This window comes from Natator depressus, chromosome 5 (genome assembly GCF_965152275.1).
Source record: "Natator depressus isolate rNatDep1 chromosome 5, rNatDep2.hap1, whole genome shotgun sequence".
NCBI classification, from domain to species: Eukaryota; Metazoa; Chordata; order Testudines; family Cheloniidae; genus Natator; species Natator depressus.
Window position 1 is genome coordinate 43,266,521 of NC_134238.1, and position 26,801 is coordinate 43,293,321.

The 26,801-nt window shown below is 44.0% G+C and overlaps 1 protein-coding gene across 1 annotated transcript; it reads left to right on the forward strand.

Annotated features, from left to right (window-relative positions):
- Positions 1–3,103: 3,103 nt before the first annotated feature.
- CENPH (centromere protein H) lies at positions 3,104–25,026 on the forward strand. Its single transcript, XM_074953970.1, has 9 exons — positions 3,104–3,368; positions 4,850–4,905; positions 5,469–5,517; positions 7,724–7,798; positions 11,312–11,368; positions 11,970–12,037; positions 13,786–13,833; positions 14,706–14,869; positions 24,033–25,026. The coding sequence occupies exons 1-9, from the start codon at positions 3,217–3,219 to the stop codon at positions 24,123–24,125; spliced, it is 762 nt and encodes a 253-aa protein (XP_074810071.1). The 5' UTR covers positions 3,104–3,216; the 3' UTR covers positions 24,126–25,026.
- The last annotated feature ends 1,775 nt before the right edge of the window (positions 25,027–26,801 follow it).

Genomic DNA, 26,801 nt, shown 5'->3' on the forward strand with positions numbered 1-26,801 from the left:
CCTTAAGAACACGGAGCATATAACTTACCACTACCTCTTGCTACAGGTGTCCAGCTTTTCTAGTCATCTCCCCTCTAATCTAAAGTGCCATGGGTGTCTTAGCCTGGAGAACTGATGGCCTGGGTAGGTGAACCATACACTGCATCAATGTAAAAGTTTAATCTCTCCACAGGAGATGCAGTATTGGCAGGTGCCTGTCTCAGTCTGTGTGTGTCTCTCTCAAAGAGATGACATAAGAGTAATAGGCATAATCTTGGAATATTAAAAGTGCTCTCATGACTACCATAAATCCATTCAGTGTTGTAATGGATGTATGATGACTAGTAAACTACCTTTTGTGGAGAACTTGTACTGTCAATTAGTTGTATAGTTCACTACTATAATATTTGCACTTGGCTCACCAATCCCAAAGGATTAGACACATCCTGAGGTCAATATGAATCTCAGATATTACCTACATATCCTCCTGTCTGCCAATCCTTGATAACTAAATCTTAGATTTAGCATTAAAAGGAAAGAGCTACACATGGTTAAAAGATCAATATACATACAAGTGATTCTGTGTTCATAGTTCAGGATCAGAGCAGTGCTAGATTCAACTGCCGGCTTGTAAAGGTCTCTCTCGAATGATGTCAACAGATCAGAATGAAAAGGCAGCTTAGATGTAAAGTTAAAGTCCGTCCTTGCATTTTTTCCAGGGTATTCCAAATAACTATTTGGAAGAATTCCATCCAACATGTTTTACCTGTTCAAAGTTTAAGCAGACTAGAGATGAAAGGATCAGGTCCCAGGTTTCATTTTTATACCTGAAGCAGCTGTTATGTGTTTTTGAGCACATCATATGACTGAAGATTCTTTAAGCGCACACCATCCCATCACTTTAAAGCTAACATTCTGTTTACTAGGCATACATAGGTAAGCCGTCACCCTGATTAACATATGGCAATTAACCATAAGATCAAAGGTGGAAAATACTGTAGGAAACTAAGACCTGCATTGTCTTCAGTTTCTCTGTTATAATGGAGGACTGGTTAACTGGACAGTCACATACATAATTAAGACATGAAAGGAAATTAGCATCCACAACAGTGGTTCTCAAACTTTTGTAGTGGTGACCCCTTTCACAGAGCAAGCCTCTCACTGTGCCCCTTATGCTTAAATATATATATTTTTTTTAAGTGGTTTTTACTTTATAACACCATTATAAATGCTGGAGGCAAAGCTGGGTTTGAGGTGGAGGCTGACAGCTTGTGACCCTGAGGGGTCCCAACCCCCCAGTTTGAGAACTCCTGATTTTGCTATTAAGCTATTTGGTTATTCTTTTAAACTTCTCACAGAATATAGGTAAACACAAACATACTTAGCATCTACCCTTAATTTCTATTACTACAAATGAATTAATTGAGTGCTAGTCTAGTACATCTCTGAAATTCACAAATTGTCTTGATACAAGTGCAATACCTCTTGTTATGGTTCATACACTAGTTGGCTGGTCTGTCAGTGTCACAGAATTGAACATTACCACCTCATAAAGTCCAAATTCTTTTTATATATAAACTAAATGTGAAACAAATTTAGTAACCTGTTCAATGAGATCTTATAAAGCAGGGTGGGGGAGAATTACTCACATGTACTGTTTCCTTAAAAGGGGTGTGTGTGTGTGTGTATATATGCACATCACTCTTAGACCTCAGGCTGGTCTTGCACAAACTTCCAAGAAAAGGGATTGCATGCCTGGTATCTTCAAAACCAGGCCTGTTGACAGGAGAGAAAGGGGGCAATGGCCCAGGGGCCCCCAGCCATCACTGCTGGCAGCAGAGCTAAGGCAGGCTTCCTTCCCGCCCTTGCTCCATGCTGCTCCTGGAAGCAACTAGCATATCCCTGGATAGGGGGTCTCCGTGTGCTGTGTCCCCCCCCCCAGCACCAACTCTGCATGGGCTGGGAGCTGCAAGGCAAGTGCCTGTAAGCAGCGCCACACAGAGACCTCCTGGGCCCCCTGCCAAGGAGCCGCTGTCAGCAAGCAATGTAGTGTGTGGGGGATGGAGTGAGCAGGGGCAGGGGCCTTGGAGAAGGGGAGGGGCAGGGGCCTAGTCTCAGGGAAGGAGCTGGGCCAGGGCAAGGGTCTTTGGGTTTGCGTCATGATTAGACAGTTGGCAACCCTACGGGGCAGGCATGTGGAAGCCCTGGCTGTGCTGGAAGAGTGCAGGTGCAGCACCCCCCAAATGTCAGGTGGACTGTGTCCACACGGCTTGTGCATGCATGGGGGCCCACTGACTGTTCTGCCCTGAGGCCTGGAATTTCTGTCGGTGGGCCTGTTCAAAATCACTACACTTAAATGTAATGTAGCAAGTGCACTTAAAAACCAGGAACAAGCATGAAACATTGCTACACCTCGGTGCTTGAAAAGTGAAGGCAAAGGAGTATTTCTGATAAAATCCTCTTGGCTAGTGCAGCAGAATGTCAGGATGGGGCTGAACTGTGAAATGAGCTGGGTATGAAAGTTGATAAAGGAAAGGACATGGGTGGGCCAGGTCACACAGCAGCTCTGTGCCTGGCTGGAGTCTAGTGTGAGGGGCAAAACTACTTGCGGGTGAAGTATGCAATGCATTGCTCAGATGAGCCATGGTGTGATGCGGGGTCAGAGCACAATAGGGCCCCACCCTGCCCCGGCGGACCATCTACCCCTAGTCAGCTGCCTTGTCCACCAACTCCAGCTCATGCTGTGTCTGCTTGAGCCATCCTCCCTTTCGGCTGGGCATGCTGCTGGAGCCATGAACCCTCTCCCGCCTCCCTCCCGGTTGTGTCCGCTGGAGCCGTTCCCCTCCCCCGCCCCGGGTAAGCTGGAGCTATGAACTCTCCCCCCGCCCCGAGGCTGTGTCTGCTGGAGCCATTCTCCCGCCCCCCGCTGGGTATGGTGGAGCTATGAACCCTCCCCCCCCTCCCGGCTGGGTCAGCTGGAGCCACGCTCCCCGCAACCACCCTGCTGGCTCTCTCGCCCCTTCCCGCGGGGACTGTCCTCTCATCAGGCCTGAGAGGAGAATGCCGAATTACGAGCCTGGGAAGCGACCGGAAGGATCCCTGGTACCCAGCCAGGAGTAGCCGCTGGCCGCGCTCATCGATGGCGCTAGTGACGTGAGGCGGCGGCGGGCAGTTTGAAGGCGCAACCCTGCGGCGGTTGAGCTGCTGTCGGGCGTTGTTGTCGCCGCCGCCGCCCAGATGGAGCCGCTACAGCGAGTGGAGGCCGCGTCCAAAGCCCTGGGGAAGTTGGCGGCCCACAGCGCTGCCGCCGGTGGATCCGTGGAGACCGGGGCGGCCTCGGGGCTGGGGGCTGCGGCTGGCGAGAAGCTGGACCTGGTGACCCTGTTCCGGTCAGTGCTGCGGCCCGGGGCCAGAGCTGGCCGCGCCTGCGCCGCGGGAGCCTCCAGCGGACCCAAAGCGTCGGCCGAACCCGCGGGTCTCCGCGCCGGGCGGGCCTGCGGCCCCCTCCGCCGGGCCTCTCGCTCAGAGCCGGACGCGGGGACCTGGACTGAAATGACCCCCGGGCCAGGCTCAGCTCAGCCCAGCCCTTTCTCTGTGACGCCCGGCTCCTGGAGCCCCCGGCCGCTGCCCTGGCACTCTCCGTCCCGGGCCCTGGCGTGTACGGGAGGGGAGCCGAGGGCGGGCCGAGCCCCCATCCCATGGGCCTACGTGACCTAGGGATGCAGCCCGCCCAGATCTGAACCCCTCCGGGTTGCTGAAGCGTCCAGTAGTAACCATGTCTGGTGGCTTTGCTGGTGCAAAATCAGTCTTGGGGCCCCCTCCCGAAAAAGCCAAGGCTAAGCCTGGAGCCCTTCATTTCTATGCTCAGTAAAACTTCACCATGACATTGTAATATGGAGGTCTGTGTAGCTGAGGTTATGTCTGAGTAAGGGGGGGGGGCGGGGTTTGTTGGCTAGTTCCCACTATCAAAAGGAAGGGGAAGGGTCATTGGGAAATCAGAAGCCTAAGACTAATGGTCCCCAGGGGCAATGGGGAGAGGCCAGTGCTCCAGGTCAGAGCAGGCAGGCTAATGAGGGAGTCAGGAGGCTGGGAGGGGGGCATGCTCCATGTGAGCTGGAATTGCCTGGGTCATACAGAGTGGGCCTGAGCTGAGCGGGGGAGCAGAGCTGTGCTAGTCAGAGAAGCAGCCCTGGGATCAGGCCAGTGCTGGGAGCAGAACCACAGAAGCAGCCCAGAGAGTAGTCCTGTGCTGGGAGCAGAGCTGCAGCAACCAAAGCTAGAGGGGCCAGAAAAAGCAGCCCAGGGAGCTGGAGCCAGAGCACCAGCAGTGCTGAGGCAGAGTGGAGCTGGGGCTGGAGCAGTCCGGAGCCAGGTGCAGTGAGTAGCTGGGGAGATGGTTCTTATCTTGGTTAATTCTCCACTAGGATTTTTACATGGATATCTATCCTGATGAAAACACACACTCTTCCCTCCCTCCCTCCCCCTTCAGTGAAGATGTCGCCTTAGTCGATCGAGGTCATTGTTATCACAGTGACTGTGCTATTGTAATTCACTATTGGTTTGAGGATGCCTTTAGAATAACAGATGCTGTTAAAAAACAAAAAACACCCAGAACTTGCAAATATTTTGCTGGGTATGCTGCAAAATACTCTTTTGATAGTGTTGTTGGAGAGGGCTGAGGGTATACTTCCCACAATAACAAATGGATGGAAAGGAGTTTTTTTAGGTGTCTGACTTCCTTTTGAAGTGTCTAGGATTTTATTTGTTGTATTTATGATGTTTGGGGGTGTCTAGAGCTTTAGATTAGGTGTCTTTTTATTGTTTTAAATCTAAAAAAATGATAAAATACTTTTCTTGTTTCCTCTTATAGACTAAGAGAACAAATAAAACAGCAACTTATGGAATATAATACAACAGTTCATGCAGGTAAGTCTTTGTCTTTCTTTCTTTGATTGCTGTCCATTAGCTCCACAGCAACAATGGAGCCAAACAGTCTTCCACCGCTTTCTATTTTGTATCACTTTTCTGGCTTCATTCATCTTTAACCCTTTTTTCTCTGTCATTCTTCACTCTGTCTATCCAATGCAAGTAAGTGTACATGCTGTCATGACAGAAAATAATGTACCTGCATGCTCTATCTTAATTTGACTGATATTGCAGTAAAGTAATAAAAGATGAGAAACCAATAATAAATGTAAACATTTTAAAGTGTTTCTTATTTTACAAACAAGATGCTTGTTCAGATTTTTGTTAAATACCTTATTCTTGCACTGAACATCCAACCTCTTTGTTTGCAAAGTTTTAATCGTGTGACAATGGTGTGGTTTTGGAATTTCAAATTAGACCCTTTTCAATATCATCACAAAGTTAAAACTATAATAAAGACTTTCAGAAATCTGTTCAACTGACATCTCACATGTTCTGTGTAAACAGGTTTTTTTTTTTTTTTCCCCCAGTCTCGCTAACTTAAAAATACTATTGATTTCCAGGTGAAGAAAGCATTCCAGACCAAGCCATAGAAGAAAAGCTGTTTGAGGCGTATGTCTTCTGATAACTATTTTTAACTTTTAAAATAGGGGTAAGGGGAAAGCTGTCATAGGTTCTATTCTTACTGTTCTCCTTTTAATAAGAATGTTGGATTAATTATCAGAGCTTTAATTTCACTTGTGGAGTGCAGAGGGGGAAGCAGAGAAATTTTATTCCACCCCTCAAATATTTTTTCATATGATGTGGACTCTGCTCTCTCATATCCATAGTCTTCAGAGTGTTGGCTGGGATTTAGGTACAAATATCCAAGTGCTAAACTAAATTCCACTTTTAAATGAGAATAGAATCTTATGTAGAATCATAGTTTTTTGCCTATGTTAGGCATTCAGATAGCAAGTTGCATTTAGGGTCCAAAACTACATTGGACTTTCAGGTTACTGGTTCCTCTTATTAATTATGCTTTTATAATAAAGATGCTTTAAAAAAGGGAATGTACTCTTGTAACTGGTTGTAGTGATCAGAATATTTCTAATATTCTCTTTAAGAGTTTAGATAAATAAGCATCAGGAGCAGAAACTCAAATACAGATGCTGTTTTCAAACAAATATTTCTAATGATTCAAACAGTGGGAGATACAGAATTCTCTAAATAATGTGTTCTTACTTTTCTTTCTGGTCTTTAAAATGCTGATTATGAATAGACAAGTGAAGGCATTCCCCTTCCTGATTTTTCTCCATCCCCAAATCTGTTCATAGTAGGATTTTTGTTCTGTTAGATATTTTTTTTAAGCAACCATAATCGGAGGAGAACCATGATCGCAGTTTTTGGCACTAGTTCTGAGTGCTGTTTTGCATTACTGAGGGACAGCAGGAGCTTCTAGTATTATGGCCTAGAGGAAAAAAGCTAACACATCCATGTGGTGATGCTAGTTAGTTCTGCAATGTAAATATCCTTACATAGGAAAAAGTCAATAATATTATTTAGGTTGCAAAATTGGACACAAAGTTAGGAATTGCCAGATTCATGATTGCTCATGCAATCTTAATTCAGCCCTTTTGTGCATCCAATTTGTGCGTGGAATGAGACAGAGGTCCTATGGACAAAACAGATTGTGATTGTGTAATTAAGATCATAATGCATATACTCAGTGTGGTTGAATTAAGGTTGCATGGACAATTATACATCTGGCACTTCCTTTAAATTTCAAGTGCTTGATTTTTGTAGGCTAAATAACATTCTTTTAACTTTGGGATTTGGGTTTGTTTCATGTGTAATTTCCTCAACAAAACTGTTAATTACACAGTTAGGATTTGGTACATGTGTCTCATCAGGAGGATTTAAACCCTCAGCTTTCAATACTGCAGCACCAACTTCTACAATTTGGGCTACAAGACTAACTCTGATAGTGGAGGGCTGGCACCATGTGCTGAATCCAGGGGGTGGCTGAGGGGAACTAGGTCTGACTCACTCCCTCTGCCACTTGGGAGTTGAGGGAGCTTCTGTTTCGTCTGGTGCCTCCAGAGTAGGGATGAGGATCTTTGACCGGATGCTGGGGTCAGGAGAGTAGTGGGGAGATCCTTTCCCTCTCCCTGCTGTAGCTTCTCCAAAGTATTCCTAGTGGACAGGTTGCTGTTGCCGCTTTGGTGGCAACGGGACTAGGCTCTTTAGAATGTTCGTTGGGTTTGCAGGCTACCAACGTCTTCCTGAGGAGCCTAATTACACTTTACAAAGCAGTTAAATCTGAATGGAATTTCATGGGACGAATAAAAGGCACTCCTATAGACTAGAGGATTTCTCCCTGCTGAGTATTAAAGGTCTGCTGCAGACAATGGAGGTGATGATGGTTCTTAAAGAAAGGTCACAAGAATACTTCATAATAGAGAGTATAGACAAGCAGGGGTTGCTATCAGCTCCCTCTATGTTTAGTTGTGGGGAGGGTTGAATCTGTGAGTTGGTGGGTCTTAGTGGTTCTCTTTAACTTTTGTTCCTCCAAATCATTATACAAATATTCTTTCTGCCATAGCACTGGAAACCAAGTTGATGTCAAAGCACAGCAAAATGCATGTACTGTGATACCAGTGGCACAATGGTACCATAATCAGGAATCCTCTGCTTTTTAAAGGGGAAGTTCATCAATAATATATTGGAAAAGTGTCTTACTCCAAAAGAAGACAGTGTAACCATGTTTTATTTAAAGCGTGTAGTTTTTGTTTGTCTATAGAATTCTAAAGTCTTCTGTTATTGCATTTGTTTTTAGTGCCACAGAAGATCTGGAAAGAGAAATGGAACAAGCGAAAGTCTCCTTTCAAAACAAAACACTGGTGTTACAAAGGTAAAGCTCTCCTTAAAGTTTTATTCTGAAATTTTGTTTAAATAGGAGCAGAACTACATAAGACTTTATTAATGTTGAAGCAAGAAGTTAGAGTTGCAAATAACATCAGAAATGTTAGAATGGTGGTGTCACATTTTGCGGTGCAATCCACACTAGTGAGGTTGTGTCAGTACCTGCCCTGTAACTCTGGGGTGCCTTAAATGCTCTGCGGTTGTGGCTCACAGCCCAGACACCAACAGTCAGCAAACAAGTATACAGTGTCGGTTCAGCATTCTGACTCCACCAGCCGACCAGCCCCACCCTGGTCTCCACCAGCCTTGGTTCAAGGTAAATTTCTTACCAATCTTTTTCTCTCTCGCCATGACAGACTTTCAGTCAGGACATTCCACAGAAGTACAAGATGCTGGTTTCCCTTGTCTTCCTAGGTGAAAGATCTTTGCCTAAGCAGGTTTTTCCACTTATATTCCGTTCCCAGAGACTTCAATTACCTTGGCTGCAGGAACTCTGACCCCTTGTGTGTCCAGCAATGGATGCTGTCTTCTCTCTACTTATATCTGCCCAAACTCAGTTTTTTTCCCCAGACTCGGATGACTACATGGTATTCTTCCTTTCCTGTAGACTTCCCATTCCCTTGCTGATTTGTATGTAAATAGGGTTTCCATTGTTTTTGGCCATACCTTGCTTAATTTCACTGGAGACAAGTAGATTGTTCCTTTTCTTCCTGTCTGGGGGAAAACCTGATTCTCCCTGTGGTTGGTCAGACTTTAAAGTATAATATCATTAAGTATCCATAATTCCTCATATAGTATTAATATCTTTGTGAAATGTATGTATTAATCACAAGTGTTAGCTTTCATAAAAGACTTTACTTGATATACTTTTATAATACAGTAATATTGTGTACAGTCAGTTGATTCAATTGCTTATCATTTGAGGTTCATACTCCTGCAAGAGGCTGTCTCCACTCACTAGCTGATGGCTTTGTTTACCTTTTATGAAAATATAACTTCATTGTCTCTGCCTGATGACCAGGCTGGTCAGACAAACAAATACATATTCCTTTGTCTAAGGCAGACTGGGCTTATGCATTGTTTCCAAACACCTTTTTAAGAACATAATTCTAGCACATATCCATAACTTTGTATGCACCCTCATACATACATCATGCAAGAATATTAATGATCAGTGAGTTACTAATTTTCCAATGATATGTTAGATGCCACCTTGTGGGTATATATCATGACAACAGTGTGTTAGGTGTAGTGAGTATGCCAGGCTTGACAAGAGCTGCTGACACAGCATAATGAACCACCCATGGGCCTCTGTCACGGGTGACCAAAAAGAATGTAGACAAATATACCTTACAAAGGGACATGAAAAGGATAAAACAAACAATACTCCAAACGTAAGTCATGGAAGTGCCCCAATGCTGAAAAGATGCATTTTCTCATCTATATTCAAAGTCTTACTAAAGCTAATAGGACTGTTAACATGAGAAGTTACTTACATGCATAAGTCTTTGCAGGCATGGGCCCATAAACTGTCCATTTCTAACACTTCAGTTGAAGAAGTAATCTCTGAATTTCCTGCACAGTAAATACAATGAGAGAAGCAGGAATTAAGAAAATAAAGTTTGCTTTTTCCAGCTTGGGTACCTAGGTGTTGATCTTCTTTAAGCTATTTATTAGGAAGCTCATAATACAACAGATCAATGAAGTTAATATCAATAAAATTTGGTACCAGTTCTGGAGTACAGGTTCACAAAATAAAATACTAAATCCAAATTCCTTCCTCTCTCTCATTATCAGCTTTTTAGGTATATAATTGAAAGGTCAGAACTGAATAAAAAGGCATTTGTTATTGAATGATCAGTTTTTAAAATCTTTGGCTTTCTCTTATAGATTTTAAATGACAGTCTTTATTAATCTGTGAGAAAGAAACTAGATTTGACTAAAATTTATGAGAGAGAAGAGTCTTTTCTGGGGGGGGCTGATGAAAGTGGCAACACTGGCAAAAATGTTGTCTTAGTCTAAGGGCTTGTCTACACACAGAATGGTACAGTGGCACAGCTGTTCTGCTGTAGCAGTTCTTCCATTGACCTAGCACTGTCTACATGAGGATTTATGTCATCTTAACTACACCACTCAGGGGTGTGGATTTCTCAAACTCCTGACTAGCGTAGTTCAACCGACCTAATTTTCTATTGCAAACCAGGCCTAATTTCCACTAGATATGTCTTCCCTCCTCTCCCCTGTCTAATATTCTACCAAATCTCCAGTGAGATCTCAGTGGCTTCTGTGCTCAGGGAGTTTCTGAATGACAGCTTTCTTCAGATCCTAAATACTGCAGTGCTTCCCAATGTCCCACAACTGGCTAATCCACAATTCAGCTCCAGAGAGGAGAGCTGAGAGCTGCTTAGTCAGATTGTCTAGTTCTTCCTAACAGAACCCAGCTCCAGGGAAGAGAGCTGAGGGAGACCTGGCTAAGGAGAAAGTGTGGAACTATCTAATACAGCCCAGTTCCAAAGAGGAGAGCTGGGGATTCCTGCTTAAGGAAGTACTGAAAAGAAGTAACCCTCGAAGGAACCGGGAAGCATTCCTGGCCCACATGTGGTTTTCAGGCACAGGAAAGAAGTCTCCAGAAGGAAGGAGACAGAGACTGTTAGTTGGGCTTAACCTAAGGCGATAAATGTCCCTGGGTATATGTGAGTGAGCTTCTACCTGTGCTTTTGGCTGTCAATAAATGAGACTCTTAAAAGGGGATGGAGGGGCACTGTTGTTTATGGCCCAGGGAAGGGAAGTGAGGAAGGGTTGACGTGTGGTACCATGCCTGACTGAAAGGGGGTGACCTCCATGCCATCTCACAGACCATCAAATTGTTCACTCTGCTTGTATGTTAGATCCTTCCCCCAAAGTCTTTGTCTGTCTGGTCTATTTAGACTGTAAACTCTTCTGGGTTAGAGACCATTACTCTACATACAAGGGCTAGCACGATGGGACCCTGATCTGTTAAGCTCCCTAGGTGCTATCCTAATACAAATAATTAACAACTGTTAATAAATAACAACAAATTCATTGGAACATAGGGACAGATTATTTTTATATAAAAATGCAGCATGTGTGGAAAGCAGTAGCTCTCCTGCATTGGTGTTTGATTCCCTCATAGAGATCCACATCCCTGCCACCACCTTCTCTCTCTTCTCCCCCCCCCCCCCCCCCATTCATAGTCTTGGATTAAGGAGGATTAATTAAAGAGTGGTTGGGGGACATTCTCACTTTAACACACACAGAACCTGGAGGGAGCATATTATGTTTTTTTTAATGACCATTTATAAGAGAATCCTCAGATACAATACATTTTGGGTATCATCATGTATTTTACATATGCACCAAATACATGAGAGGAGAAACAGATGCTCAGAACTCAGCTTTTCTTTCAGATTTATCTAAGGTTTTGTTTTTTCTTTGGCTTTCTCATCAACCAGAATTTTTCCTCTTTCCCCACCATGTATAGGATCCAGCTTATGGATGCCCTCAGAACCAAACTGAGACACAATGATGGTGACTCAAAGTAAGGTGCTTTTTTGTGTGCGGTGGGTGGGGAGGTGGACCTGACACTCCAGGGTAGAGAGCCTGCCAAACTACCTCCATCACTTTTAATATGCTTTCCCCTTTCTGTTTGTAGCACAGTTCTGCTAGGTAGCTAGAAAGTGGTACTGAGGGATGTTGTCTGAACAATTGGCTTGGGCACCCTTCCTTCCCATTCTAGGAAATAATAATGCCTCACTCTCCATGATGCCTTCACCGCTAGCCTGAAGGCAAAAGTTCTAGGTTACTACTTAACCTAGATTTTCTTTTGCATGATGCTACCGCCACTATCACCTTGATGCCTAGCAAGTTGTGTACCTTTTGCATGGCGCTAGAAGTGTTGAAAATTAAAGCCTGTCAGCCTGATGATCTGATGAGGGTACAAAGAGAATATTTAATTGATTTATTGAACTGTATTTAGCATAATATACCTAGGGAATAAATGTTTACATTTTCAAGTGTTAAGCACATTATGCTTTTAATGATGCTAAAGGAACAGTCTTTCCCTAATTCAAATCATTATGGTTAAAATGTTCATAGTGTTAACTTATGGTTTGGTAATTAATTATTTGTTCCCTCGTTAGGTTGATCTTGGAAACTATAAAACACATAATAATGCTTAGTACTGCAATACTTGAATCTCAGCAGGCAAGTATCTTTGATATTACTAATTATTGAATCATTTTCAGACTTTAGTGGGTTGCCAAAAAAAATTTTTTTTTTTAATTTAGTTCTGAAATGTGGTCTGATTCTTTTAGGAGAAAACTCTAACTTGGTCTAGACTGTTGACATCTTAAGTTTGAGATTTATGTTGATATTGAACCTATTATGATGGGGATAATAGATGCTGTAGATTTGTGTTTGGGACTGTCTTATCTGCTGGAAATTAGTCTACAGCAATTGAATCAACAGCTATAGAGAGGAAGGGACATTAGCCAGAGGGATAGAACTGCTGTGAGGAGCCTGAAACATGATGCATTAAAATCTACTCTAGAAAAGGAAGTTGTTTTTATGTTTTCAAGGCATTGTGTGTTCCATATTTACAGTTTTGATGTAGTCTATATCAAATTTAGTCTATAATTAAAAAGACTGCTAGTCGTGGATTCACAGACTTTAAGGCCAGAATGGATGACTGAGTTATCTAGTCTAACCTGCATAACGATCACAGAATTTCACCCAATAATTCCTGCTATAGTCCCAATAACTTGTGGTTGAACTAGAGCGTCATTTAGAAAGACATTCAGTCATTGTTTAAAGACTGCAAGTTTTCCAGACAGGTCATTCATGGAGCTCTTTTCTCTATCCTCAAATTTTAAAACTTCTTTCTCAGTATGTGGACACCAACACCAAAGCTGGATGTAGTATTCCAGAAGTGGCTTCATCAATGCCTTTTATAGAGCTAATATTGCATGCTTACTTTTACTTGAGATTTCCATGTTTATATATCCAAGAATCAGGCTAGCCCTTCTAGCTACAGCTTTACATTGGGAGTTCAGTTGGCTTTCTACCATGTCCCCTTATTCTTTTTCATAGTTGCTGCTTTCCAGGATAATTCCTTGTCCTGCAACTGTGACCAGCATTCCTAGATATATAACTTTTGCAATTGGTTGTATTAAAGTGCATATTGTTTGACTGCACCCAATTTACCAAGTGATCCAGATTGCTCTTAGTAAATCTGTGTTTTACCCTGTTCATCACTCCACCAATCTTTGTGTCATCTGCAAAGCAGTGATGTGATATATATTCTTACAGATCATTAATCAAATACTGAAGAGCATTGGGACAAGAATCCTCCAGAACTTCACTAGAAACCACTCATTAATGGAGAATCCTCAAGAATTACATTTTTGAGATCTGTCCAAATATGTGCCTTACTGACTTTGTATAGTGCTATTTATTTTAATCAGAGTATTGTGTAGTAGTAAGTCAAATGCAGAACTGATCTTGAGATCTGAAAGTCAAGCTGGATTTTTCCTGGTTCATGCATCATCACCTTTAACAAATATTCTGCAAGCCAAATTGTGCCCTCAGTTACAATTGTACAGGTCTGTTGTCCTCAGTGATCTTGTACAGGTGTGATGTAGGGCAGAATTTGAAAACTGGAAATTCACAAGCAGTCCTGCATTTGGAACTTAATGATACACAAACCAAAAAACCATTGTTTTCATTGACAGTAATAAAATTACTTAAAAATGGCTTTTTCACTAAAATAAACAGGTGACTGAATATACAAAGAGAGTCTGCTCAGTAAAGTCCCTTTTTACATAGAACTGCACTTTACCTCATTTTATTCTATTTAATTTATTTTGTGTATAGGATTAGTACCTATTAAACATAGTACTACAGATGGACAATATATTAATATCAATATGTCGAATCCTTTTTCTTTAACACAGCAAGCACGTGAGTTGGAAGAAAAACTGAATGAGATTAGAAAAAGGAGATTTGGTAAGTGTATATAACTTGTTAGCAAGCGTATATTGTCTTGCTACCTTCTGTATCTTTCAGATTGTAATCTCAATCTTTTGTGACGAGCTTTAAAAAGTGTCTGCTGACAACTACATTATCTTGTATAACTGTAAAACTCTGGACTAGATGTAAAACTTTCTAAAAATTAAGTATGATGGGTACATGAAAGTGAGCTGGTATGTTGAATGTCTGCAGGCAAACAGGACAGGTACTATGTTTTAGAACAAGGAGACTGGAGAACTTCAAAAGAATGCAGTCTCATTCCACTGTTTCCTACTAAACCTCATTTAGAGTGCTTTAGTACAACAAACCCCTATCTTACAATACCTCTTCACAAAGCATTTTATCATATTGTACCTTTGTGTAATGTTTTGGCAGAAAAAGAAAAGTGTGATTCATAAAGATCTCTTCGTAAAGAATAATAATTTTGGGGGGGCCAGGGGAGGAGGGAATGGTTGTAACATGCCTACATGACTTGGCCAGGGGTTGGATTTGGATTTCTTTAAAACCATTCTTCAAACCTAACTTAATATATTATATGCAGATCTTTACAGATATCTGTACCAGCCTTTTGAATGGCATAGTTAGTTAAAACTACTGACAAAACAATCAGCTTTGTTCTTTTACTGTCAGTTTAACATAGGGAAAGTGTGAGTCTGTGTTTAGAAATCCAGGGCATCCAAAATTTTCTTCTAACAATCTCTTTACCGGATCATAAAAATTAGAAAAAGCAAAATATATTAGGTAAGATGGAACATCATTCTGTCAGTCCAGGAATTGTTCTCTACAGTATGTTTGCTAGGATTTTATCCTGTCTAGTCTAATCTTTCTTTTTCTGTGAATTGAATTAGCACTAAAGCAAGCTGGAGAACACAAACTGCTACAGATACACACTCTGAAGAAAAAACAAAAAGAGGAACTAGAGGGTATGGAAGTGGGTGAAATGTTAAAGAGAATATGTAGAAACTTGCAAAAAGAAACACAGATGACTACGTTAATTCAAAATATCTTCCAGGTAACTTAATCTGTTGCTTTGAAAATAGGACAAATTTGTAAGTCTCATTTCTATCGTATCTCAACCAAACACAATTTATGAACTTTTAGTTGACATTCAACTATTTTTTGGTGATGGCTATTTACTTGAGAGAAATACATTATAGAATCTTTAAAAATGTCTCTGATTAACTTCCTCTTTTAAAATTGTAACTTTTATAAATGCAAACTAGCCTGTATGTAAATACCATGATTATGGTACTTCAAAAACTGAGAATCTGAAACTGTCTTAAACTCTTTTTGAAATGATGTTTACCAGATTTTTATCCATTTGTTATACCTTTTTACTTAAATGATATGATAGATCTTCTAGTTGAATATCCATTAAATCCCAATTAGGAATGAACACGGGATTAAAAGTCTAGAGTGGAAGAAGGGGGAGGAGCATGTTTTGAAGGTTTTGGATATTAAGAGGAGAAGGGCTGCTGGCTGTATCATCTTCTGTAAAGATGAGTGGCACTGGGGAAAATTTCAAAGGGAGCCCAATACATTACTGTGTTGAGTGATCCTATGTTTACCAGAGGTTGGTGTGGATGTTAGCATTGCATTAGTAACTCCATAGTTAAGTATGAGAAGGTACTTCCATTCTAAGGGACTGATCTAGAACCCACTGAAGTCAAGATGGAGATTGCCATTGTCTTCAGTAGGCTTTGGATCAGGCCATAAGTAAGGCTAAGATTATGTCACAGAGGTCGCAGAAGTCATGGAATTTGTGACTTCCAGCACCCTCCGTGATAGTGGGGGGCCCCACAGCTGACCAGCGGCTGCGGGGGACCCCACAGCAGCCCAATCTCCACGGGTGGCAGGGGACGCTCCCGCAGCTGCAGGTGTGGGATCCCCCACAACTAACTGGCCACCACTGGCAGTGGCATCCCCTGAGCTACCCGGCTGCTGCCGCTGGTGGGGATCCCCCCTTCAGTGGTCCAGCTGCTACAAGCAGCTGGACACCCCCGCAGCTCCCAGCTGCTGCCCACTGGCAGGGCCCCTCCCCTGCAGCCGCTCAGCTGCCATGAGAGGCCGCCCCCTGCCCCGAAGCTCCCAGCTGGTGGTGGCAAAGGGACTCTGGAGCTGCTCCAGGCTGGCAGCCTCCCCCCCCACAGCTTCCCAGCCCTGCAGGGCAGTGGGGGACTCCCAGCTCCAGCCCTGCAGGACGGCGGGGGGACCCCTCTCAGCTGCTGCCAGTGAGGGGGGTGAGGGTGCTGGATCCACCTCCCTCATTTTGTCATGGATATTTTTAGTAAAAGTTAGGGACAGGTCATGGGCAATAAACAAAAAAATCACGGAAGCTGTGACCTGTCCCTGACTTTTACTAAAAATATCCATGACATAATCATAGCTTTAGCCATAAGTACCTATTTTCTCTTGTTCTTTGAGTGGCTTTGCGTATTCCCACTTGGGGTACTGTGCCACCTTGTGGTGCCTTGCAGTAGCACCTACTAGCAGAGTCAGCTGGAGCCGTGGTTCTTAACCTGGGGTCTGCAGACTGTGTCTAATGGGTCCACTTAGACTGAAAACTGACTGAACAGAATTCAATTATATTTACAGACAATAGAATTCCAAAGGGGTCTACACTTCCACTTGAAATGTTTTAGGGGGTCTGCAAATCAAAAAAGGTTGAAAACCACTGAGCTAGAGCACTCTTTTGCGTCCTGATCCTCCCCTCAGCATCACTGATGTACTGAGGTCAAGGCTTTACAGGGGCAGAGCATTCTCCCCACCTCAGTTCCTTCCAACTGCATGCCACAGACTGATGTGAACCTCTTCATTCTCACCGGAGCATCTTTTCTCAGTAGTTAGTGTGAGCTGTTAGCTTAGTCAGTTAGTGATTCTTTTTCGGTTCCATGTTATGGTGGAACTAAAGAAACAGAAGAAGCTGGGATTTAAGGGGTGCTCTTTCGCTGAGCCATCTTTCCAGCATCCAGCCATGTGCGGTGTCTGAAGTGCCTGGGTAATTCATCATCTTCTCGGTGTTTAATCTGCCGGACCTTTACTCCCAGAGCCCATAAGGATAGGGAGACCCACCTTTAGCTCCTTCTGAAGGAATGCCTTTAGGCCAGGCCCTCTGGATCCGAACAGTCCTTTGATCCAACAGTCATCCAAAAAAGGCAAATTTTGGTCCCTGTGACCCCTCAGCAGCAAAGGATTGGAGGTTTTCAAGGGGCTGCATCCCCAGTCGGGACTGGATCTCTTCCCTGTGGCTCCCTCATTTAAACCTCTGAGGCTACATGTGGCCAAACACAGGGCCATGTGGCCAAACACTACTGCCCTTGTTCCAGAGGAGAGGTCAAGAGACAGTTCGGCCACCTTCATCAATGCCATATCTCACGCCTTACAGCTTTCCAATCCTGGCAGAACTCCTGTGACTGCAGGACCATGATCAACTTTGATGTCCACTTCCAGATCTAGGAAGACAGACTTCGTTGCGGCCTCAGAATTAAGAGTCATCGGTGCCTTTGGTGTCGACCGTTGTGGTACCAAAGAAAAGGAGGTATGAGGACAAAGTGACCACTGTTAGCAGTGCTGGTTCCTGTGCATGAGAGCTACTGGATCTGTCCAATTCATACAAGAGTGCTACAGCCCCAAAACACAAACCAGTTCCCCTTCACTGTCAATATCATGGGAGATGGACTTGAGTCCAGCACCAGATCCGATATTGTCTCAATCTTCAGATCTGCTGTCTGTTCCCATGTTGTCAGTTCCAGAGAATTCTATCATTATGCGAGACCAGGTTCACTTCTTGACATCACTATGCATGTCAGATCCAAGTGTGAACGTAAGGGGCTTGTGTTCTAAGAGAAGGCCCATTTCCCGAATTCGGATCCTCTTCCACATTCCACATCAGGAAGAAGATACTAGAAGGTGTGTGGGGACCATTTCAGAGATCCTCCTGTTCTCCCTCTTCCAAGGACCACTGCAGGTTCTCCACAAAAAGCCAATTCCCCATATTGGTCCTGCTGGATCTGTTGTTGTCGCTGGTTCACTCTATCTCTGATCCAGACCCAGGTTTTTACTGAGGGAGATACAGGAAGAATGCAGAGACTGACAGTGTGATTGGGACCTGCCTTTGGTCCTCCCCGGCTGGCATATTCCCACATCCTAGTTGCTAGGGAGGCTGGCAGCCCTGGGGCCTATGATTGTACTGGGGGCCACCTCAGGAATTTTTGAGCTATTCTCCATATGGATGGAGAGGTAATGTCTCATCTGCGAGGGATCCAGAAGCCCAGAGATACTTTTATCCGACTCTTCTGGATCCAATGATGATACAGGCAGTGATTCCTGAAGTTTTGTCCAAGGGAGAAGAGTAGGAGGAGGTAGCTCCCCTCTTTTAACAGAAGCAGATGGACACGGATTATGAACCAAATCTATCGCCTGACAAACATGTGGGGATGGCTTCAGCCTCCTCTCCAGTTGAGGATACTATGCAGTTCCACAATCCGGTGGACAGCATGGTTTCCATCTTGAATCTACCTGCGGTATCTTTGGAAGAGACTTTCTGCCTGGTATTCAATATCTGTGGTGCTACAGCTAAGAGTAGGATATTCCTACCCATCCTGGATGGACTGCTACAACCAGCCAGATCCATTTGGTCCACTGCTGCATCCTCAGTCCATCTCCAAAAAGCCAGATAAACTGTACCAGGTACCTTCTGAAGGTTTTTCTTATTTTCATGCCCATCCTATATTCTGTTCCGTGATGGCTGCTGCCAGCAATCGATCAAGAACTGAGCAGAAGCACTCCATACCAGCTGATAAAGAGGGCAAGAAGATCAAGTCGTTAGGGAGAAAAGTGTTCTTCCTTGTCCCTCAGTATTAGGGTGATGAATTATCAAGCAACCATGGCCCATTACCAATTCCATTTATTTGGTGGGGGTGGGAAATGACTATTTTTATTTGACCTGCCGAATGACAGAAAAAGGTTGGCTAGTTCCCTCTTAGTAGAGGGTCAGAGTGTAGCTAAATTTTCCATTTGAGCTGCCTTTGATGTTTCATACTCTGTTGCAAGCGCATTGGTGTCTGCTGTGACCATTAGGAGGCATGCATGGCACCATTCCTCATCCTTAACTATGGACACTAGACTTAAGCTGGAGGGGAAGGTCTGTTTAGTGAAAAGACAGATGAGTTACTGCAAAAACTGAAGGATATGAGATTGATGGCTCGTTATCTGGGTCTGATTCCCTCTCCTAGAAGGAAGCCCTCCTCTCCCCCTTTCAGGTACGAGAGGTAATCCTGTCCACAGTCTTCATTGTCCTATTTTTTTTTAACAGATCGGACATCCGCAATACCAGCAGCAGGCAGTTTCTCAGTCAATATGAAAAAAGGCCTTTCAAACCAAGGTCTAAACCTAAACAAGCCACTGCATCAGCATCCTCATCACAAAGCCTCAAGCCTCAGTTCTGACAAGATATGCAAGAGTCAAAAAACCAGTCAACTAAGACCAATCTATCCCTTAATTTGGGAACAGACTAACCTACTTCATCAATGTATGGAGGCAAATTGCCTTGGACCAGTGGGTCCTAGAGATTATTGAAACAGGCTATGCCAAACAGTCCAAAGGTTGCCTCTCTGCAATTTTCCCTGTCCTTCCCTCTTCAGGAATCCCACTCTCAAGGTGATTCTTATTGCAGAAGTAGAAACATTTCTTCTGATAGAAGCAGTCAAGGATGCTTTCAAATACCTGAGAGGCCAGGATTTGCAGAAGAAGGCTGGGGGATTTTGACTGTTATTCGACTGATGGGCCTTGAACATGTACATATGGAAGTTTTGGTTCCATATGTTGACTCTGGCCACCACAGTCCCGTCACTGTCGGTCATGGATTGGTTCACAATTCTCTATCTAAAAGATGCATATTTTCATACTTCATTTTGTCAGAATCATTGCAAGTACCTTTGATTTATGGTGGCTAGTTGCCACTTCCAGTATAAGGTGCTCCCAGATGTCCTTTTTACTGCACCCAGACTTTTTACAAAGTGTCTCTCTGTGTTGGCAGCTCATCTGAGGAGTCAAGGTACTTTTGTTTACCCTATTTAGATGAATGGCTACTGAAGTTCTCTTTGCACGAGGATCTGTTAAGCCCTATTGTCTTCATGACCAATCTCTTTTTAGACCTTGGGCAACTGAGAAAGAGCCCAAAGTCAGTCCTCTGCCTTTCACAAAGGATTCTCTTTATAGGTGCCATACTGCAGAAGGGAGACCTTTTTCTGCCAGAAGACAGATTTATTGACAAAATCAGGGGTTGTCTAATTCATCATTAAAAGTTAATTTGGCAGCCATCTCCATGTATTACACTCTAGTTGATGGTAGATTGTTGTTTGTTCATTTGTTGGGTTAAAACATTTATGAAATGTGTATCCCTCTGTTAGAGACCTTGCCCCTTCTTGAGACCTCAAGTTGAGGTTGGCCACACTGGTAAAATTGCCCTTTGAACCTCTACCACAGGGGTCAACAACCTATGGCACATGTGCCAAAGATGGCACGTGAGCCAATTTTTAATGGCATGCTGCTGCCTGCCGGGTCCCAGCCGCCGGCCCCGCTCAGCCTGCTGCCAAACCCAGGCTGGGACCCTAGCAGGCAGCAGCGTGCCATTAAAAATCCTGCCCTCCCCGGCCCACTCTTCTCCGCGCCCCCACCCCCAGCGGGGGCAGGGTAAAGAAGCTTGGTTCTGCCGGCTGCTGCTGCAGGGTAGGCAAGTTCCCCCTCCCCTACCTCTTCCCCCAGTGTGCTGTGTTCCTGCCCCTCCTCTCCCTCCCTGCCGCCGATCAGCTGATGGCTCTTGCGAGGGAGGGGGAGAAACGGAATCGGGGAGGAGGCGGAGAAGAGGTGGGGACGGAGCCTTGGGGAAGGGGGTTGAAATCAGGGCATATCCCCTCCAGCCCCCTGCCCTGAGCTGCTCTGGGCAGGGGGATGGGAGCACCCCCTGCCCTGACCCCTACACCCTACCACACACACCCCAGCTCCCTGCTCTGACCCCTGCACCCCCCTCACACACACCCAGCCCTCCACCCTGCACCCCCCCACAACCCCAGCCCTGACTCCAGCACCCTCACACATACCCAGCCCCCCCACACCGCCAGCCCTGACTCCTGCACCCCCCTCCCCACATTCCCACCTGCACCCCTCGCACCAAATGGGAGCTGCCCAGGTAAGCACTCCACACCAAAACCTCCTGCCCCAACCCTGAGCCCCCTCCCTCATTCTAGCTCCTGGTCAGATCCTACAGCCCAACTCCCAGCCTGCTCCTTCACCCCCAGCCCTGTGCTCTGTGCACTCCCACCCTCAGCTCAGTGCAGAGAGAGAGGAAGAGAATGGGCTAGAACGAGGGAGAAGGTAGGTTCCCACTCTATGTAGGCAGGGCCGGGATCCCAGACTGGCAGTGGGCTGAGTGGGGCTGGCAGCCAGGAGCCAGCGGATGGAACCCCAGACCGGCAGCAGGCTGAGCCACTCAGCCCGCTGCCGGCCCCACTCGGCCCACTGCCAGTCTGGGGTCCTGGCCGCAGGCCCCGCTCAGCCTGCTGCTGGCCTAGGTGAACAGAACCCCAGGCTGGCAGCAGATTGAGTGGGCCGGTGGTGTAAGATCAGCATTTTAATTTAATGTTAAATTAAGCTTCTTAAACATTTTGAAAACCTTGTTTACTTTACATACAATAGTTTAGTTATATAATATATAGACTTATAGAAAGAGACCTTCTAAAAAATGTTAAAATGTATTGCTGGCACGTGAAACCTTAAATTAAAGTGAATAAATGAAGACTCGGCACACCACTTCTGAAAGGTTGCCGACCCCTGCTCTACCATTTATCTATCAAAAGGGCTTTCGTTATTGCCATCTCATCAGCCAGGAGAGTGAATTGAATGCCGTTCTGGCTAATCTGCCTTTCACTTCTTTTTATAAGGACAAGGTAGTTCTCAGACCTGATCCCAGATTTTTACCTGAGGTAGTGTCTGATTTCCATATCAATTAGACCATTAATTTGTTGTTTTCCCCCCAAGCCACACTCTAATAAGGGGGAATCTGTCCTACACGCTTTGGATGCCTGATGAGCCCTCACCTATTATCTGGACAGGACTAAATTTTGTAAATCTTCTTCTAGATTCTTATGCCAAGAACCACATGAGAGATGCAGTTTCTTCCCAGACTTTCTCGATGGATTAAACAATTTATTGCTGAATGCTACATGCTGGCAAAAGCTCTGGTACCTGCTGCTATTTGATTGCATTCCACTAGAGTCATGACTACTTCCTTGGCTTGTCTTATGCAGGTGCCAGTTGGTGAAATTTGCAAAGTTGCAACCTCGACTTCAGTTCACACATTCACTAAGCACTGTGCCTTGAATTTGGCTTCTAGGGCGGATGCTAGATTTGGCAAAGTAATGCTTCAGTCTCTATTCAGCTAGGACTCTCTGTGCCTAGTCTTATGAGTCTGTCCCATAAATGGAAATGTGCAGAGCTAGGCAAAGAAGTAATGAAGGTTCTTCAAGTGATTGCACATGTCCGTTCCACTGTAGGTGTTTGTGCCCTCCGGTGCATGGCTGTTGGAGAGATTTTACCCTTAGCAGTACCTGTCAGGGTGGCTCAAGCACATGCTGCTGTCTCATGCACGCTGAGCAGGCATAAAGGACCAAGCTGCCACTGACCCTCCTCAATTCCTTCCTACTACTCATGACAGTTGTTGGAGCTCCCTATCCTTGCCTACACAAGTCTTTAATCTACACTAATTATACACAGGTACTATTTACAGATTTTGACTAGAGTGGAGGGTGGGTGGGTTGGTGGTTGTGTTTTTGTTTGTTGTTTTCTGTAGTTCCAGCACCCAATTTGGATACTAGAGATATGCTGTACTCTCTGGGTTTCAAGCATTGCCACTCTTGTGATAAGGCAATGCCTAATAGTGACCCTCACCCCAGCTCTCTTAAGTGCTTGAGGGAGGCTCATGTGAATGACGTGTGACATCTGTAACCGCTTTAAGCCCCATTCCATCTGCTGATGGAGTTGGCGCCATGTCCTCCATCTGAGCCATCTACCTCAGTTCGGGTACCAAGCATCTCCGTGTCAGTGCACATCACATGTTTGCCTCTTACTATGTAATCTCTCAGCAACCTAGAGACTATGCTAAATCTGGATGAGTGGTCCTTCCGCCCCTGTTCAAATAGACTCTAAACCCATCTCCAGATGGGACTGCTTTTGAGTCACCTACAGTGGAAGGGACATGGGCAATCACTCAAAGAAGAAAAACTGTTACTAACCTTTCTGTAATTTGTTCTTTGAGCTGTGTTGCACGTGTCCATTCCACAATCCACCCTCTGTCCCCTCTCTAATGGAGCTGGTCTGGTAGGAAGGAACTGAGTGGGGTTGGGGTAACTCAGCCTTTTATGCCTGGGCAGTGTGTGTGAGACAGCAGAGGGTGCTCAGGCCTCCCCATCAGGTTCCGCTAAGGGTAAAAACTCTCCAGCTGTGCACTGGAGCACACAAACACCTACTGTGGAACACCTCTCAAAGAACAACAGTTACAGAAAGATTAGTAACCATTTTTTACTTGTAACCAGAGTTTGAGATGGCTCTGCATGTTCACACTTCCCACCCAGCTTACATCTCTGTTGGAGTCCTTGTTTTGTTCTGTCTCTGGCTTTGTGGTGGAAGGAACTGAGGTGGGAAGGGAGCTCAGACCCCTATCTAGCCTTGCCCTCAGTACATCAGTGACACCAGGGGATGGGGGGGAATGAGAGTTCTCGAGCTGACACTGCTAAAAGGTTCTACCACAAGATGGTGCAGTACTCCTAAGTGTGAATATACTGAGCTAGGTACAAGTTACCAGTAAGTAATCTTCATTTTTATAAGCACTTGAATATTTCTTGAGGGGAGCTATCTTTTGAGTTGAAATTAATACTTCCTGTTAGCAGCGCCAAAATCATATGCATGGTATTAAAACAACACATTTTCTGTGTTTTGAGTTACTAAAACTATATGAACTGATAAATCTTTATGTACTGATTCAAACTTTAAAAAAAAAAGCAACAACTTGGGCAACTTCTTAATAAGTGACAATTAAAATAGTGCTTTAACATTTTAGGGTGTTTTTTTTAACTGGTTTTCCTATGGCATTTAAACTAATGATAACTGTCTTATTACAGAGCATCATTATTGGAAGTAAAGTCAACTGGGCAGAGGATCCAGTTTTAAAGGCAATTGTTCTACAGCTTGAGAAAAATGTGAACTGTATCTGAATAAGCCACAAGAATTTTTTTAAAGCTATAGTTTTTATATAATATGCATCAATAAACCGGAGTTCAACTAGACTGACACAAGTAATGGTAACAATAGCAAGACAACGTAAGAGACATTGAAAACAGGACCTTTCTACAAGTGCATTTCCTCTGCTGTGGTGGTTCAGATGTGCAATTACATAGTTGTTGGTGCAAAACTGAATCATTATTTTAAAGGCTTAGATTGTAACATTACAGTCTGATCTGAGGTAAGTACATAGCTGCTCAACCCCAGGAGCTGTCCAGGGAAAGGACTGCAGCTGTCTAAGTCCTGTCTGTCCCTCCACACCAAGGAGCACAATGATCTGCTACTGGCTGGCACACTGAAAGGTGGAACCAAGGCTCTGTTCTCTTCCCCCATCTTCCTGCCTGGGAGTGGGAGTAGCAGTCCCCCCTGGTGCTGTTCCTCCCTGAAGTGTGACTCTCACTGTGGGATAGCCTGTGCAGGAAAGTAAAGGGGCACCTCACTCCCCTTATTCCCCTGCATCCTTTCCTAAGGACATGTCCCAATACTGCACATTGTGAAAATCGTATTCGTACAAAGGTTGTGTAGTCGTTATTTACAAAGGCTACCATTGATAACCAAGGTAGCACTATGGCCAAAAGTGTTGTGTTTGATTTAAAACTTTAAAAAGTTGTGCTCATTTTATTTTTTATGACTTCAAAATGACTCTAAATGATGATCAAAACCAATTTAGTCTGTGCTGTATCTGCTACTATAGCTCTCTAACACCAGCTTCAATAAAAATTGTCTGTCCTTAATCACAACAGCCAACATAGAGAAAATGGCGGTTGTGCAGAAGGCATGTGGAATTTTTATATAGGCCAGTGCTTGAGTTTCTGAGTTGAGGACAAAACTCTTAAGATGAGAATGTGACTTCTGTTTTTGTTAAGCTTCAAAATGCAAAAATAGATTAAACTATATACGGTAGTTTTTAAGTCTCTTTCTTAGTAATAACCTCAATAAAATGACTTGTGCTGACTGCTTCCCTTTGTCTTTTCATGAATCTTTCAGTTCTTCTAATTGGTGATAATATAGTAAATGGTCTGTATATTTGAATGTTCCCATGTGAAGTAATATGTATGGATGACTTGGTGCTATTTTAGAGCTTACTGACTTCCTTCTGTCCTTCCTTCTGCTGACTCAGACAGGCATGTTAGTTTATATTTAAGTGACTGCAGACAGAAAATTCAGTATCTTCCATTGTTACAGCTGTGTTGGTCCTAAGATATGAGAGAAAAGGTAATTAAGGAAATGTCTGTTCTTGGACCACTGTCTTCCGGTGAAAGATACCAGACCTGAAAAAGAGCTCAGTGTAGCTTGAAAGCCTGTACCTTCCACCAACAGAAGCTGGTCCAGTAAAAAAATATTACCTCAGTCACCAACCTTGATTTTGTTGAGAGAAAAGGCTGTTTACCAATCTGGCTTATGGTTCTTTATTCTCCTATCACCTCCAGTCCACCTCTGTCCCCACACCTGTGCACTCTAAATTGGTATCTGCCTCCTCTGATTCAGCCCCTTCAAAGAGCACTATTGCAGAGTAGGGACAGCAGTAATATTCTCACCCTGCAAGAGCAAGGACCCCTCAGAGTGAAAACACTGTCAGTGGTAATAGCCTCCTTAAATCGGAGAGAAAATGCAGCTGTCGCCATTTTTGGCAACAGGACACCCTTCTTTGAAAGAAAGTTTAGTACCCCTGCTGTGGGCTGGGGCCTGTGAAAGGAAACTGGCCCAATGCTCGTGGCAATAAAGCTTCACTTCTCTCAGCCCTCTGGAAAGGGCTGCTTCACAGAAGAAGCCATCAACCCTCTGGCCATAGGCTCCTCTGAAAGAAATGCAGAGGCCTTGTCATAAGAGGGAAGTGTTAGCTAAATTAAATCTGTCAAGCTTAAGATAAATTTATGTTCATGTTAAAAAGGTACATGGCTAAAATTAAAATTTAAATAGGCGTTTTTTTATCCTAATGAGCATTGCACTGATTATCACCTCCCTTTAATAGTAGCAGGTGTGAAAAGTGGTAAAGCTCCAGGACCTCCATTTCCAGCTGAATTTTAGGAGGTATTAGTGCGTCCCTTGAGAGGAAACTACAATACCATTCTATTAGGGGAGGAACTTCCACAGCCTATGAAAGAAACTACTGTGGTGGTTCTCCCTAAAGCTGGCAAAGACCCTATCTTTATGCAGCTCCTGTTGACCCCATATCACTGCTGCATCATGACAAAGATTTTAGGAAAATTACTAGTTAGCCAACTGCAGTCAGTGTTCTCACCTTATATAAATCTAGATCAGACTGGATTTATTAAGGATAAACAAATGTCAGACAACATTTAGAAAGTACTTGCAATCATCCATAATGCCAGAACAAAAATAAATCTTTTGTTATGACTTGATGCAGAGAAAGCCTTTGATTGACTGGAGTGGAACTTTGTTTCAAGTCCTGTCCTATGTGGATATTGGTCTCAGTTCCTTAAATGGATAACTGCTCTTTACACCACTCCAAAAGCAGCTGAGAGTTAATGGGGTTAAGTCTCCCCTGTTGGAATTACACAGGACTAGGCCCGCTGTCTCCTTTACTTTTTGCACTGGTGCGAAGGAACAGTTAATGTGTCATAAGAATAAAACTTGCAGGAAAACAT

Excerpts from the sequence above, each read along its gene's own strand:
- CENPH (XM_074953970.1), top strand. The coding sequence starts at position 3,217 with ATGGAGCCGCTACAGCGAGTGGAGGCCGCGTCCAAAGCCCTGGGGAAG. Across the intron at positions 13,834-14,705 it reads GATTAGAAAAAGGAGATTTG|CACTAAAGCAAGCTGGAGAA; the intron begins GTAAGTGTATAT and ends GAATTGAATTAG. Across the intron at positions 14,870-24,032 it reads TAATTCAAAATATCTTCCAG|AGCATCATTATTGGAAGTAA; the intron begins GTAACTTAATCT and ends GTCTTATTACAG.